The sequence below is a fragment of the Petaurus breviceps genome, unplaced genomic scaffold, assembly GCF_028583685.1.
Source record: "Petaurus breviceps papuanus isolate PSGF00001 unplaced genomic scaffold, PetGlider_PUasm1.0 186, whole genome shotgun sequence".
Classification (NCBI taxonomy): domain Eukaryota; kingdom Metazoa; phylum Chordata; class Mammalia; order Diprotodontia; family Petauridae; genus Petaurus; species Petaurus breviceps.
Genome location: NW_027185798.1, coordinates 58,438,062 through 58,453,881, shown reverse-complemented (window position 1 = coordinate 58,453,881; position 15,820 = coordinate 58,438,062). Strand labels below are relative to the sequence as shown.

General features: G+C 37.1%; 1 protein-coding gene across 2 annotated transcripts in view; it reads left to right on the top strand.

Moving 5' to 3' along the window:
* CDC14A (cell division cycle 14A) overlaps positions 1-15,820 on the top strand; it is a 208,905-nt gene that overhangs the window by 168,353 nt on the left and 24,732 nt on the right. For both annotated transcript variants that reach the window (XM_069090525.1, XM_069090526.1), the window contains one exon: positions 2,011-2,149. In XM_069090525.1, the coding sequence (XP_068946626.1) occupies positions 2,011-2,149 (139 nt within the window). The remainder of the gene's footprint in view (positions 1-2,010; positions 2,150-15,820) is intronic.

Sequence of the window (15,820 nt, the reverse complement as noted above, 5' to 3'; positions counted from 1 at the left end):
GACTAGAAGACTCCACATTCCTCATTCTGCCTGATCTATCACGAAAGCTAGTTTCTTTTAAAATGCTTTGTCAATGCACTATTTCCTCTCTGTTACCAATGCTGCCTCTACCTCTGTCCAGAACTACCATCCCTGTATTATTGCAAGATCCTATCTGCTCTAAATTTTGACTCTCCTGATTTAACCTACATGCTGCTACCAATCTAAGTTTCCTTAAAACCTATTTTGATCACATCATTTCTCTCCTCAAGAACCAAAAGAAATGACTTCCCTTTTCTACTTGTATCAAGTAGAGACTCTGCTATCTGGCTTTTAATGCCTTCCGTAGTCTGACTCTCATCCTTTCTAGTATACATCTTATTCACCTTGTTACTTCATGCCTTTTCTTCACAGTCTTATGTGTTTGCCCAAATCTCTTTCCACACATACCTGCGGTGCCCAGTATGACAAATGACAATGTGAAGGTTTGGATAGTAGGGAGAAAAGAGTTGAAATAAGAGGCTGAAGTAGATGGCCATTGAAGTTACTTTGTGAAGATTTAGATGTTTTCTTTTTTCTTTCTTTTTGGAAGGCAGTTGGGGTTAAGTGACTTGCCTAAAGTCACGGCTAGTTTTTGTGTTAAGTGTCTGAGGCCAGATTTGAACTCAGGTCCTCCTGACTCCAGGGCCGGTGCTCTGTTCACTGCGCCACCTAAGCGCCCCAGATTTAGATGTTTTCAAGTTTGTAGGCACAGTGGGATGGTGTGGAAAGAGTATGTACTGGATCTGCCCACTAGCCAGCTAAGACACTCAGCAAATAGCTTACCTCCTCTAGCCTTCACTTTTCTCATCTTAAAATGAGCCAGGAAGTACCATTTTTGAAATTTTGGGTTGATCAATTTGATCATTCATGGGGGAAGTGGAGTAGGAAAAATAAGAATCGTGGTATTATGTACAACTTTAAAAATGTCTAAAATTATATAAAATTTTTATTTCCACATTGATGAGAACATTGATCAGTGTTTGGGGAAATGATCATTAATTTTCAAACACTTTGAAGGAATCAGGATAATAATCAGAACTTTATTAAAAAACACATTTTTGCAGACTAATCAATCAGTCAATAATCAATGAACAGTTATTAAGTGCCTATTATGTGCCAGGCATCGTGCTAAAACTCTGGGGATACATAATGAGGCAAAGGACAGTCCTCGTCCACAGGAAACTTACTCTAATGAGAGAGACAGCATACAAATATATACATAGGAAACCATAAACATGCTAAATAGGAAATAATTAACAGAGGGAAGATGTTGGGAAATTACGAAATGTGGGGGAAGGCTTCCAGTAAAAGGTGTTATTTTAGTTGGGACTTAAAGGAAGCCATGGGGGTCCATAGGCAGAGAAGAGGAAAGAGAGTGTCTAGTCTTGGGGGTAAGCCAGAGTAATATGTCTAGTAGAGTTAAGAAACAGTGATTATAGAGGTAATCTGCTTTGATTAGAGAAGGACTTTTGATTCTGACCAATCTGATATTAATAATCACTAAGTTTATTAAATAAAATCATCATAATAGAACTTATTTGCATGTAGAACTGGCTAGTTGACCATATAGAGTGGTTATCAATAGATTCATCTCAATTTAGGTGGTATTAAAAATGATCTCTTAGGAGGACTAATTCTAGGATTCGTGTTGTAATAGTTTTCCCAATGGAATCCTTAAAATTTCAGGGGGAAAAAGACGAGATGCTTTTCAGATTCAGCTTTATACTTTGTTATTATTGTGTCTCTTTGGATATTATCATTAACATTTTTTTTAACTTCAGAATATCAAAGGATATATAATTATACTGAAAGTATCTGATTTCAAAATAATACATTAAATATGAGACTAGTGATGTCAGCTTACCAAAATCTAAAAATTGTTGATGCTATTAACCATACTCAGTTTTACTATATTGTATTTGCCTATGCACATACTGTATCTTATGCACTCTCTCTCTCTGTGTCTCTCTGTCTCTCCCTCTTTTATAGCTGGTCTTGGAAGAACAGGAACATTGATAGCCTGTTATGTAATGAAGCACTACAGGTTCACACATGCTGAAATCATCGCATGGATAAGAATCTGCAGGCCAGGTTCTATTATAGGACCCCAACAACACTTCCTGGAAGAGTAAGTCTATCTTCTCCATTACTGTATTATAGATTTTGTTCCTGCTCATCTCTGCTTCTTATTCCTTGGTCGTGGACCATGTCAAGTCTGTGGTTATAGAGAGGCCACATTGTGGGAAGGCTTTCTGTCTAATGGAGTTTTGTTGATTTGACAGCTAATGCATTCTAACTTAGTGCCTTTTATATAATTTGCTCAGGTGAGAGTGAGGAAGAAATCACAGAGCCATCTCTGCCCACCTTTTTTCTGTCATTTTTCTTTGTCTGATCTGGCTACAGTGCAATTTTCTTGTGTCATTTCACTTGGCACTTTTCATTCTTTCCTTCTGTTTGCATGTCTAAAAATAGAGTGAAAAGCAGCACTGAGGTCAACCGATGAGCTGAATAATATTGCCAGCATATTTACATGTAACTGAACTATTGGTGCACCTGTGGTGCACCAGTCATTAGGTGAAAAATAAATAAGAAGACAATAACCTGGATTTTGGTTCAGCCCCTATAGTCATGTGACCTTGGACACGTCACTTGGCTTTGTAGGCTCAAGATAATTTTTCTTCTGTCCTCCTTAGTTCTCTTGCTTCAGAACAAAGTTCCCTTGGTTCATAAAATCTATAACTATTTTACAATTTCCCCTGACACTCCCCTTTTCAACATGTTACTTCTAATTCCCATTATTTATAATTGATTGAATTTATGATGCATTGAACTCCCTTACATGAAGATAGTTTCCCTATTTTTTCTATTTGTTTTATTTCTTCACTTTCTTAGATATTGATGTCAATCTTATTTCTTCTATTATATGGCAGAGACTGTTCTATATTAACATACAGCCACATGCAAAATGAGTAATTAAATAATTTTTACTGTAATGATGAACTTGAAAATTCTAAACTTTTTATAACCAGCAACAATGCATTTTAGAACTGGAAGGGAGATTACAGCTCATCTAGTCTAACTTTCTCATATTACAAGTGTGGAAACTGAAATCTGGAGATATTAAATTATGTATCTGAATTGGTTGTTTGTTGTCCTTTCTCAGAGAGGAACAAAATGACATCACTATGCTAGAGTCAAGTTACATTGTGTCCAGTTGTGACTGATCAGACCACTATGGGCTCAGAATGTTCTACCACAGATAAGGCACAAATGGTCCATGTGAATATTTGGGATGGATTCTCTAAATTTGTGCATCTTGCACTTTTGAACTACTTTAATTCTGCTTTGCTCATAGAGAACAGCACGTTCTTTGATGTGGGCACGCCATGCTGAGTGGTCCTGTGCCAGGGTCTCCCATGTCACACAATCAGTTCCAAAGCTCTTAAGAGAAGCCTTGAGAGTGTGCTAGTATCACTTCTTCTGACCACCATGTGAATGAACAGAAAATAGTCTTTTTGGCAAGCGTGGGTTTTATTTTCTAACAATGCAGAAAGAGGAAAATATTTAATGATCAATCCTCCTGGTCTGTGATTGTTCTTATAACTCATTTGAATCCAACTGATTTTTAGTGGTACTGTCATTTACATTCTTGTAAATATTGGGTATAATGTTCTCTTTCTTCTACTTTCTTCACTGAATCACTTCATACAAGTCTTTCTGCTATGGCACAACTAGGTGATACAGGAGACAGAGTGCTCAGGTTGGAGTCAGGGACTTGAATTTAATCCTTTCCTCAGATACTTATTAGATGTTTGGCCCTGGGCAAGTCACTCATGTCACAGCTTTTCCTCATCTCTAAAATGAGGGTTTTGGACTTGACGGTGTTCCAGCCTTAAATCTAATTCTGTGCTCCAGTGACCTTGTGTTTCACTAAATTCCTCATGTTTGTCTTTTCTTATGGTGTAATAATATTCTATCACATTCATGTTTTCAAGCATTTCCTAATTTATGGCAACCTTTTGTTTTGACTTTTTTGCTTCCATGGAGAGTGTTTATATGAATATTTATATCTCTATCTCTATCTGTCTATTTATCTGGCCACCCACCCCCTTCCTCTTGTCTTTGATCTTTTTGGGTCAATGAGTACAAAGAGTTTGGTGACTTTTCTACCATACTTTAGTGTTTATTTCTAGAATAGCTGGACTAATTCATAGCTCCACCAGCAAGGTGTCATTGCAACTATCTTCCCCTAGTCCTCTGCAACAAAACTTCAGCAAATATTTTTAGAGCATGCTGATCCCAGTACTATGCTTCGTACTTCAGTGGAAAGAATATCTAAGCATTTCAGAGTTGGTAGGGATCTCAGGGATCATATAACCTGTTCCATTTCTGAAAAAGAAACCCTTCAGCAGCATACCCACAAATGGTCATCAAAGTTCTCTGGTGAGAGGGAGGCCACTACTACTACCTGAAGTAGCCCACTCCATTTTCCTAAATATTAGGACGTTTTTTCTTTCTGTTGAATCTAATTTTTTTGGCAGCTTCCACACATTATTCCTAGATGTGTCTTAAAGGGTCAAATTGAACCAGTCTAATCCTCCTGGTACATGACAATCCTTTAGATAATTAAAGACAGCTGTCCTGCCCTCTTCTGAGACTTTTCTTCTCTAGGCTAAATATGCCTGACTTTTGCTAAAAAAAATCATCAAGTGGCATGAATGAAAGGTCATACCCCAACTTCGTTGCCCTCTTCTGGATGCTTGCCAGCTTATTAAACAGAACTATTTACTAACTTTGCATATTGTCCCGTCTGGGAAGGATGGCATCTTTATCGTATGTTTCTCTTATGTAGGGGCACATTTATTTAGACCATCATGAATGATACATACATTATCAGTTGGCATATCTATCCAAGCATCTCCTTAATTTTTAATGCATGAAATGGTGAACAATACAAAACTGAGTACTAAACTGTATCCAGTAGATTTATAAGCCAGTGTTCGGAGGAGAGGAAGACTGTTGAGAGCTGTAATAATCAGAGAAAGATTCGTAGAGGTGATTGGGACCTTAATCCAGTTCAGCAAATGTTAAGTGCCTACAATATGCAAGATCCTCTGCTAGGCCCAGGGAATACAAAGGCAGAAACTTATTAAACAGTCCTTGTCTTTGAAGAACTTAACATTTTATTTGATGATTCAAAATATACATACATAGTAAATACAAAGCAATTTGAGAAGGGACAGAGCCTTAGCAACTAGTAGGAGCATTCCTTCCTTTAGAAAGGAGGTAAATTTTGAGCTCAATAATAGGATTTGGATAGATGAGGGAGAAGGGAAATATGTTTTATGCCACTAAGATGGTAAGGTATTATTGCAGTATGCTTAGGCCCACAATGTTTCTCTGCATTGCCCTTTTGAATTTTGAGGTTTTAAAGCTTGTGATGTTCCATTATGATTGTTGATTGTTGTCCTTTGTTCTTGAAGAGGACCAAAATGACATCACTGTGTTAGAATCAATTACATTACAGTGTCTCTGATTGTAGCTGAACAGACCAGTACAAGCTCGAAATGTTCTACCACAGCTCGGGCACAAATAGTCCATGTGAACATTTGAAGTAGCATCTCTAAATTTGTGCATCTCTTGTTTCTTTTGAGCTACTTCAGTTCTACTTTACTCATAGAGTGTGGTACCCTCTCTGATAAGGGCATGCCATGCTGAGTAGTCCTGTGCCAGGGTCTGCCATGTTGCACAGTCATTTCCAAAGTTCTTAAAAGGGACCCAAGAGTATCTTTGTATCACTGCGTTTGATCACCATGTGAGCACTTGCCCTGTATGAGTTCTCCATAAAATAGGCTTTTAGGCAAGCATCTATTATTGGTAGACATATGAATGACAGTCCATGAAGAATGTTGGTGATAAAAAGATGGAATTTCATATTAAAGAAAATCTTAAGGTCATTTAAAAAAGTATATACAATTTGCCAAGTCAACCCTGCCCACTCTTTCTTTTATATAATTTGTTGCTCATCACAATATTTGTCCAAAGTATGTATGCACTTATAGACCAATTCATTATACCATATAGCTAATAATATGTTATAGTCTGAACAACTGGAATTTTTTATCCACTTGGTTTTTCTTGTCTAGATTGTTAGACTATATTCTTTTAAGTGGTCATGGATCTCACCTAGGGACCTCTTCTCTGTTCTAGGGTTTAGTGCTCTCCATTGGCATGATAAATAAATTGCTTGTTTTCTTTTTGTTCATTCCTGTTGATTATAATTGTTGTGAGCTCTGCTAATGACAAGGTTTTTGGTCAGTTTATCCTTTTTATTTCATAAGATCACTTTTTGAGACTTAATTGTTGTGAATCTTAAGATCATAGCATTTGTTACTAGAAAGGGAATGTAGAGATTTAGAACTAGCAGGGGACTCTTGAAATAACAGTCCATCTGGCTAAATTTGTAGATGAGGACCTTGAATTCTAGAAAGGTATAGTCATTTGCCTAAGGTAACATAGGTGTTAAGTCTACTCTCATTTTTTTCCACTTTACTCCTGGCACTGTCTTCCATGCCCACCACTCTTCTGAAACTACTCTTTTTAAAGTTGCCATTAACTTCTTTATGCTAAATTCAGTCTCTCTCTTCCAACCCCCCCCCACCGGCTACCACCTTTTTCCTCAATCCTCCTTCTTGACCTCTCTGCAGTGTTTGACAATATTGATCAATCACCCCCTCTTGGATATACTCTACTTTCTTTGGATTCTTGTGACATCACTCTGTTGTGGTTTTCTAACCTAATTATTTGACTGACCCTTCTGATCATTTGCAATCCCATTTGCAGGGTCATCATCTGTCGTCTTACTCTATGCATGGATGTACCCCAGACTTCTGTCCTAGGCTATATCTTCTTTGCTTTCCATTTTATCCATGATCTTGTTAGTTTCCATGGCTTCTGCCGTCCCCCCTATTACAAAGGATCCCTGTATCTATTTATCTGGTTTTTATCCTTCTCCTGACAATGGGTGGTCTCTGGTCCTGGATCTCTTACTGCCTGGTGGGCTTCTTTAATTAGTTGGAATAGGCAAATTTAACTTACCCATGACAGGGCATATTACTTTTCTTTTTTAATTTTAAATTTATTTATTTTTCAATTGTTAAGCATTATTTTTTCTGTCCACCCTTGAGGGGGAAAAGGAAAAAAGACACCTTTGTAACAAATAAGTATAATCAAGTAAAACAAATTCCCGTATTGGTTTTATCCAAAAATATGTGTCTTATTCTGCATATTAGTCCATCATCTCTCTGTCTGGAGATAACATTTTTTCTGCTTCTTTAGTCCTCTGGAATCATGGTTTATAATTTATTGATGACTATTTTTATAAATTTTTTTAGAGGTCAGGTCTCCCTATGTTTCTTGAGTTTGGAAGTAGAGGCCTCTTCTAATAGTAATCAGCCCACAAGCTTTAACTTGCTCCATTTTTCAGTCTTAGCTAGTTTGCTTTTCCTTAGGTGACTTGGTGGTCCCCATTCTAGGAGGCTTACCATATTGGTGCTAAGACTTTGTGTAGATACCCAATATAGTTTAGCCCTCTTTTAACTCAGAACTACCAAACTTAGCAGATACATTAATCTCAGCTTCCCCAACCATAGAGAATATGACAAGTTTTCAAAAGTTTCTTTTTATAATGTTGACATTATAGAATGATATAGAATAACTTATATTTTCTTTATCTTGTTCACTTCACTCTGCATCAGTTCATATAAGTCTTCTCAGGCTTTCTCTAAACTGTCTCCTCATTTCTTGAGGCACAGCACTATTCCATTACATTCACATGCCATGATTTGTTCAGCCTTTCACCAGTTGATGGGCACCCTCTTAGTTTACAGGTTTTTGTCACCACAAAAAGGGCTGTTGCAAATATTTTTGTACATATTAGACTTTTCCCCCAGCTCCTTGATTTCTTTAGAATATAGACTTAGTAGTAGTTTTGACAGGTTGAAGAGTATATCAGGTTTAGTAACTTTGGGGACAGTGTAGAATTGCGTTCTATAATGGAACTCCATAGTAGAGACATCTCCACCAAGAGTCTATCATGTCAATGTGTCTGTTTTCCCAAAAACCCCTTCAACACTTGTCATTTTCTTTTCTTTTTGTCAAGTTTTCCAATCTGTTGGCTATGATGTGGAACTGAGTTGCTTTAATTTGCATTTCTCTAATAATTAGTGACTTGGAGCAGTTTTTTTTTTTTTAACTCATTACCTTTCCCCCTTAACCCACTCTTTCTCCTAACTTTCCTGTTTCTTTCTAGGTCATCACTATTATTCTTTTCATCCAGGTTTGCAACTTAGAGGTCATCTTCACTTCCTTTGACTAATCTCACTTTCCTTTGCCCCCATCCAGTCAATTGCATAGCCTTGTCAATTCCACCTCCTCAATATCTCTTACATCTGTCCTCTTTTTGCAGATACCATAGCCCCCTAATCTAACTCCCTTTTAGTTTTTGCTAGACTATTATAAAAACCTCTAAACTGGTTTGTCTTCATTTAGTCTTTTCTCTTTCTTATTCATCCTCCACACATTTGTAAAACCTGACATTCCTCAAAGGTAGGCCTGACCATGTCATTGTCTTGCAAGAAAAGTTTCAGTGACACTTGTTTCTTTAGAATAAAATACATGTGACTTTGGCAGTTAAAGCCCTTCACAAACTTCAGCCCATCTTTTTAGAGTTATGATGTGTTAGCTCTCCTTCATGCAACTGACACTCTAGGCAAATGCCTACTTGTCCTTCCTCATGTACAACATTCTGTCTCCTGCCACCATGTCTTTGTACAGGCTGCCACCCAGTGCCTGGAATGTTCTCCCTCTTCTTCTTTGCCTATGCAAATCATGTCTCCCTTCAAGTTTTAGCTCAGGTACAGGCTCCTTCAAGAGTCTTTTATTGATTCTCTCCCATTTGGTAGAGTCTTCTCCACCAAATCATTGTGTATTCGATGATAATGCTTTTACTTACTTTTTGAATGCAAGTTCTATTATGGTAGGGAGTGTTCCTGACTTTTGTAGTTGCATCTCCAACACCTAACAAGGAGCCTGGCATATTATTATTATTATAGACCTAAGGAGCTCCCTCTATCAATTGTGGCAGACAGTTTTAGAGAACAGCCCACTACACTGAAAGAAAGAATGTGACTTCCCCAGGTTCACCTAGTCAGGATATGTCAGAGCTAGCATTTGAACTTATTTCTCTCTGAATCTGAGGCCACTGCTATGCCATGGTCCCTTTTACCTGTGTGCCTGGCATGTAGTAGGTACTTAATTAATGCTTATTGGTTATTTCATAATAAATATCAGAGCTGAACTTGCAATGCAAGTTTCATGGCTCCAAATACAGTGGCTTTTTTCCAGTTCCCCATCTTGTTTCTTTCTTGAACTCTTCAAGGAAAATCCAACTCCTGAGAACAGAGGACATAGTACATGGGCCTCATCATCTTACTGCAACCCACTATCCCCTGGAGTCCTCTCCAGAGGGCAGTGATTCCTCCTGAACTCTCTCTCTGATTCTTAACTTCTGCAAATCAGCAATTTGCTCTCATTAATGAGTTGTGCTGTCATGGATTTTTGTATTGTATTCCAGTCAATTCTATATTATTCAACATTCTTCCTTAATTGGAAACGTTATTATTTCAATACTTAAGTGTAGGAAAGTTGTCACTATCTCATCTTTACCTAAAAAGTATTGATGAATGCCAAACCATTGTGCATAGATAGATCTTAATGGATTTCTGAGTTGAATTGACATGAATCAGAATTTAATATAGGGTTGGGCGAAAATAGCTATTGAGTGTCATTTCAGGTAGTCAGAAAAAGGATGGAAGAATAATACTGAGATTAAAAAAAGAAGAAAATGAAAAAAACGAAACTCCTTACTGAAGATTTAAAGCAAAATTAATTATAATAGATTCATGCCACGTGACTTTGATAATGTAGTTTTTAATGAATGTATTCAGATGCTGTGAAAAGGATTGAGACTTCCATAAAGATTTTTTTATGATTTAAAGTTAAATTGTCTTTATGTATTTCTGAAGCATTTAATTGAAGGGAAACACGACAAAGTCTGAAGCTTACCAAATAATTTTTAAACATCAGGTAAAACTTGCTTTTGTTAAATTTGCTGGAATAATAAGAAGATTAGGCTTACTTGTTCTCTTGGCAATCCATTTACCAGTAGTTTCGTTGAATGTTGACTTTAATATTTACTTTTGTGAGTTTTGACTTGTTCTTTTAACTGTCTAGGGGTACTGAAACTGTGGGTTGAGAGGAAGTGAAATTCTGATATTATTTTGAATTAATTGAACATCAGTATTGAATTAAGTATTCTATTTTGGAGAAAATAGGTATATCTTTTAGAAATCTTGGTGTAGAAGGCAGCAGTCTCAAAGCCTGCACAAATTGTAATATTCCTTTGTTCATTTCTTTTTAAGGTTAAGTTTGGTTTGTTTGGGTAATAAGCTTACATTCAATTTTTTTCTGGATTGTGTAAAGTTCTGGGGAAGATGACTATGGTTATTTTTTTAATTGAATGGTTTTTTTTAGCAATGATGTTATATATAATATGCCAGAGTTGCCATCATGGTTACATTTTTGCAAGATGTCAATGTGCCCATGGTGTATCAGTGTTCCAGAGCTTGATAGCAGGGCACTACATACATCCAGCCCCTGCTTTCTTCCTTTCTACAGCTAGAAGGAACTTCATAAGTAGTTTCTCTCTGCCCCAACCCTACCCTGTTCCTGCCACTTCTTTCTGTTTTCTTTTAGTAAGCACAAACTTTTCCCTCTAGCTTCCCTGTTCCATAAGACTCCCTTTCAAACTCTCACCAGTTTGGATATTTTTGGACTTTGCTATCTCCAGTTACCAGTGCAAAACTCCTCATCCCTCCTGATCTCCCCTCAGGGGGTTTTAGTGACCCTACTCTCTTTTGGTTGCCTTCCTACATGTTTAAATGCTCCTTTGGGGGGGGGGATCTTTTGCTGGATTATCATCTGTCACAGCCTGTAACTGTGGGTGTGGGGATATAGCCCTTAGACACTCATCTCTTCTCTTGTTATACTTTCACACTTGATGAGAGCTCATCAGCTATCATGGATTCAGTGATTATCTTTGCAGATCAGTTCATCTCATCCTAGCCTGACTCTTCTGTTTCTTGCAAGAACATTCCATTTGCAATCAAGTCTTAGCTTGAGCACCACTTTTATGTAAGGCTTTTCTGCTAGTGCTTCTCCCCCAGAGTTGTCTTATCTCTACCATATTCCTATAATATGCATATTGTTTTCCCCTTTATTAGACCCTTGGGGGGGAGGCATTGTTATCCTTGTATCTTTATATCTTCAGTGTCTAGCACATAGTATGTGATTAATATATATTCATTGATATATTAATTAAACTCCTTGAGGGTGAAGATTCTTTTTTTGTTTTTATTTAGTATTTGTATCCCTAGTACCTTACACAAATAAATACTTAGTGGATTTAGACCAGGTCCCATTAGCTTTAGTGGTCTCTGGCTCTTCTCTGGCCAGACATCTTGCGGATGAATTTCTCTAGTCTCCCAGTGAGAGGATTTGAAGGGAATGAAGGTGAAAAGGCTGTGGAAGACAATCCAAGTATGTAGCCTCTGATTGTGGCCAGTACTGTCGCTTTCAGAAGTAAAAGATAGCATGTTTTGTGGACTATCTATTGAGCAAGCAGTTTTAACATTAGAGGGGTATGATTTTAAATGTGAAATACTTTAAAATATTGCATCTTAGTACTTTGTGTTTGAGGTGGAGATTTTAAAAGGTAATAGATCCCACAGTAAAAGCTGGGTTTACATTGTCAATAAAAGGACTTTTGTATTAAGAGCTTCTTTTTGTCTGGAGTATTTGCTGATGGCATTGCTTAGCAACACATAAATCAGCTTTGACATATTGTTCAGCTTTTCATATTCCTGTGCCAGTGAAGTCATTTATATATGGGCAAGATATGGAGCCTTTTAATGAGAACAAGTGAAAAGTGTTGCTTTTCAAGTTTCACTTTTTAGTTTGTAGCAGCAGCATCAGGGGGATCTGGGAGGTTTTTTTTTTTTCATTTTGCCTTTCATTCTCTTTTATCTCCTCTCCCCCTCATCTGTTTTATTCTTTTTAGCTTCTGTTAATACAAGTACAAAACTAGAGCCTCAAAAGCCCATAATAAAAATAAACCAACCATGAAATAAGTAAACCACTTCAGTTCTAATCTGAAAGAGAGAGCTGAGTGGTAGCCAATTATGAATCTGCAGTCAGGTATGAAGACAGTACTGTAGTAATGGAGAGTTAGTTACAGGGGAAAACTTTAAAGCATAAAGACAAAGCCCTAACTTATTATGGTTTGGTTGTTTTTGTTTTGCTCCTTACTCCTCTCTTCAAGTGTAGAAACTTAAAACCAGAGGAGATTCTTCTGATAAACCATATTAACTAGTCTAAGCTGTGTTTTAGTGTTGAGAAGAAAATTGAAGGCAGATTCTGTTGAATTCGTTGCCTTTGAGTTTAAGGTGAAGGAAGGAGGTAGCCCTTGTTCTTGGTCATGTTTGGAAACAGATACCTGTTTTGAGGGAAGAATTTTGGATTTCATTGTGAAATAGTTACGGCTAAGAAATTGTTAACTTAGAAAATATTCCATGATGATTTTCTTCTCATTTTATATTTATTAGCTGTTCTGTGGTCCTATTTTTGGTGGGATGAATTCAAAAATAACTTTTGTTTGAGCTTGATAATGGATATGCTCATCTTCCTTTTTTCTAATTTTAAAAACCTTTAAATTCTTTATCCTCTCTTCATTTTACTCAGAATTCTTATCCTTTTCATAGCCACTGCCTATTCTCTCAAGTTCTGATACTAATTCTGTCCTCAAGGAAGTGATTTGATTTTTCCTTTCTACTCGGTCAATGTCACTCCTTGAATGATTTGGGGGAAAAATTGTACATAACATCTTCACTTAAAGTAGACTTCATATTTGGCTACAGCAACTAATTCCCTCTTTCTCTCTTCTAAGACTCAGAGAGTTAGGTTTATACCATTTGCTTACAGCACCTTAGTGTGGTAGGAAGGTAGATTCTTGTTATTTCTTATGTTTAACATTCGATTTCCCATCTTCTTTGTGCAGTCTGTCCTTCATGTTTATTTATAATGCCTATAGCCTTATATTTGTCTCTTTCAAGCCTTGATTTCCTTCAGAGTTCAGCTCAAGCTCACCCCCCCTTGTGTATTAGACTTTTCCTGATACTTTTTATTTATTTTGTAAGTACATTGTTTATATATTCAATTGTGTATGTGTTTCCTATGCTAGACCATGCAAGCTCTTGGAGGTTGATGGTTTCATTTTTTTTTTGTCTCTGGTGCTCCAGCAGTTCTTGGCACACAGAGTAAGTGCTTAGTAGGTGCTTATTGTTTGACAATATTCAGTCAGTCAATTAACTTGTATTCAAGCACTTATTATATATAGCACACTATTCTAATTTTGGAAGATTCAAAGAATGGCAAAAACATGGTTCCTGCCCTCAAGGAACTCACATTCAATGGGGGAGACAACATGCAAATTATTACTTACATATAAAGTATGTAGAGTGTAAATGGAAGGTAAGAGGGAAGGCATTGGGTAGGATTCGGGGAACTGGGAAAGACCTGAACTTTAGTCCTGGTTCTGCCATGAATTCTCAATATAACGTTGGACAAGTGACCACTAATTTGAGTCTCATTTTCCTCATCTATAAATTGAGTGGGTTGGACTAGATGGCCTCTAAGTTCTTTTACAGGTCTGAAAGGAGACATCTGGTTTAAATGCAGACATAAAGGGTGGTAGCCAAACCTAACTCCCTGAAGTAACACGTATTAACAATGAAGAGTACACCATTGAGTTCCTCTATCTCATAAAAGAGCAGTAGGAAATAGAATATGAAGCAAGGGCCTCTCCTAGGGATTGAGGCTTCTTGGTGGTAATTATGTAAGGAAATTATGTGAAGGATAGTGTGAATGGGGTCTCTGGATGCCCCAGGAGATTAGCCTGAAGCCTATACTCTCTTCTATGGAATCATTCCAGGAGCCTCAGCTAAAGCCACAGGCCACTGCTAGGTAGGTGAGCACACAAAGAAACTTGGGAATACCCTAGTTGACCTGAATGAAGAAGCAAGTATGATTTAAGTTGGTTGCTCCATTAGCCAAGATCTGAAGCTGTGGGTATCTGGGAGGACTGTTACAAGAAAATGGAAGCCAATATGACCAGAATTGGGGGAAACTCTCTAGAAGATAGTTGAAGCTATAGACTGCAGCAGTGAGAGCAAGACTGGCTCCAGCCCAGAATTAATAGCTAATAACCTAATCCAGAAGAAGTCTAGCTCTGATTCTAGGCAGCCTCCCATCCAAGGAATACAGAGAGTGGCTTTCAAAATTCAGTAGGGGCAAGACCTAGCTAACTCATCCAACACTGCAGTAAGGCTTAAATACAGGCTTTGATATGAATTCCTAATTCACAGACTAATACTGTAGACATGAGAAAACATAAGAAAACTACTACAGTGAAAAAAGTATGGTGGCTTTTAAAAATTCCATGTTAAAATCCCAGAGAAAAAAAATAGCTTCTAAACATTCACATGTACAATCACAGAAAAAAGAATGGATTGGCCACAAGGCCTTTAAGAGTATATGGAAGGGGCAGCCAGGTAGCACAGTGAGTAAGAGCAATGGGTCCAGTGTCGGGATGACCTGGATCAAATCTGGGCTCAGATACTCAGCACCACACCCAGAAATAACTGGCCGTGTAACCTTGAGCAAGTTACTTAACCCACCCCGATTGCTTACCAAAAAAAAAAAAAAAGAGTATATGGAAGAGGGGCAGCGAGGTGGCATAATGAATAGAGCACTGACCCTGGAGTCAGGAGGACCTGAGTTCAGATGCAGCCTCAGATACTTGACACTCTAGCCGTATGACTTTGGGCAAGTCACTTAACACCAAATGCCCTCCAAGAAGAAAAAAAAAAGAGTATATGGAAGAAATGAAGGAAAAGATAAAAAGATAAAAAAAAGATAAAAGATAAAAAAAGATATTTATTCTCTTAGAAAGAGAAGAAAAAACTTTGAGGAAAAAGTGGGTAATCTTTCTTGTTTAAGTAGTCAGTGCTCTGAAAATAAGAATAAAGCAAAGAGAACTCAGATGATTCAGTGAAGTAAAAAGAAATAGTAAGAAGACTAACTAATTTGAAACTCAGTGAGATATCTATCATCAAAAACAAATGACTGGAAAACAAGAGTGGAGATAGTTTAAGAAATATTGAACTTATTGAAAACTACAATAAAACAGAAATCCTTGAACATTGGAATATTAAAAGAAACTTCTCAGAACTATTAGAGCCAAGGGAGCAAAGTTAAAACTTAAAAACAATTTTAAGGAATCATGGAATATCTCTTAAATGAAGCTTCATATTGAATGTAACCAGAAATGTCAAGCCAAAATTCAGAGTTTCTGAGTTTGGGAGTTAAGAAAAAATTATTGAAAGCAGTCAGCAAAAAGAGATCAAGTACAAGGAAACCAGTCAGTAATTTCACAAGACTTCACAGCAACTACATAAAAAGAAAGGAAATCTTGGAGCATCATATACTGGAAGGAAAAAGAAAGAAGGATTAATCTAAAAATAGCTTATTCTGCAAAACTGAGTATATAGTTTTGCAGAATGGGAAAAAAATGGAACTTGAATAAGACAGACACTTTCAAGTATTCCTGATGAAAAGACCAGGT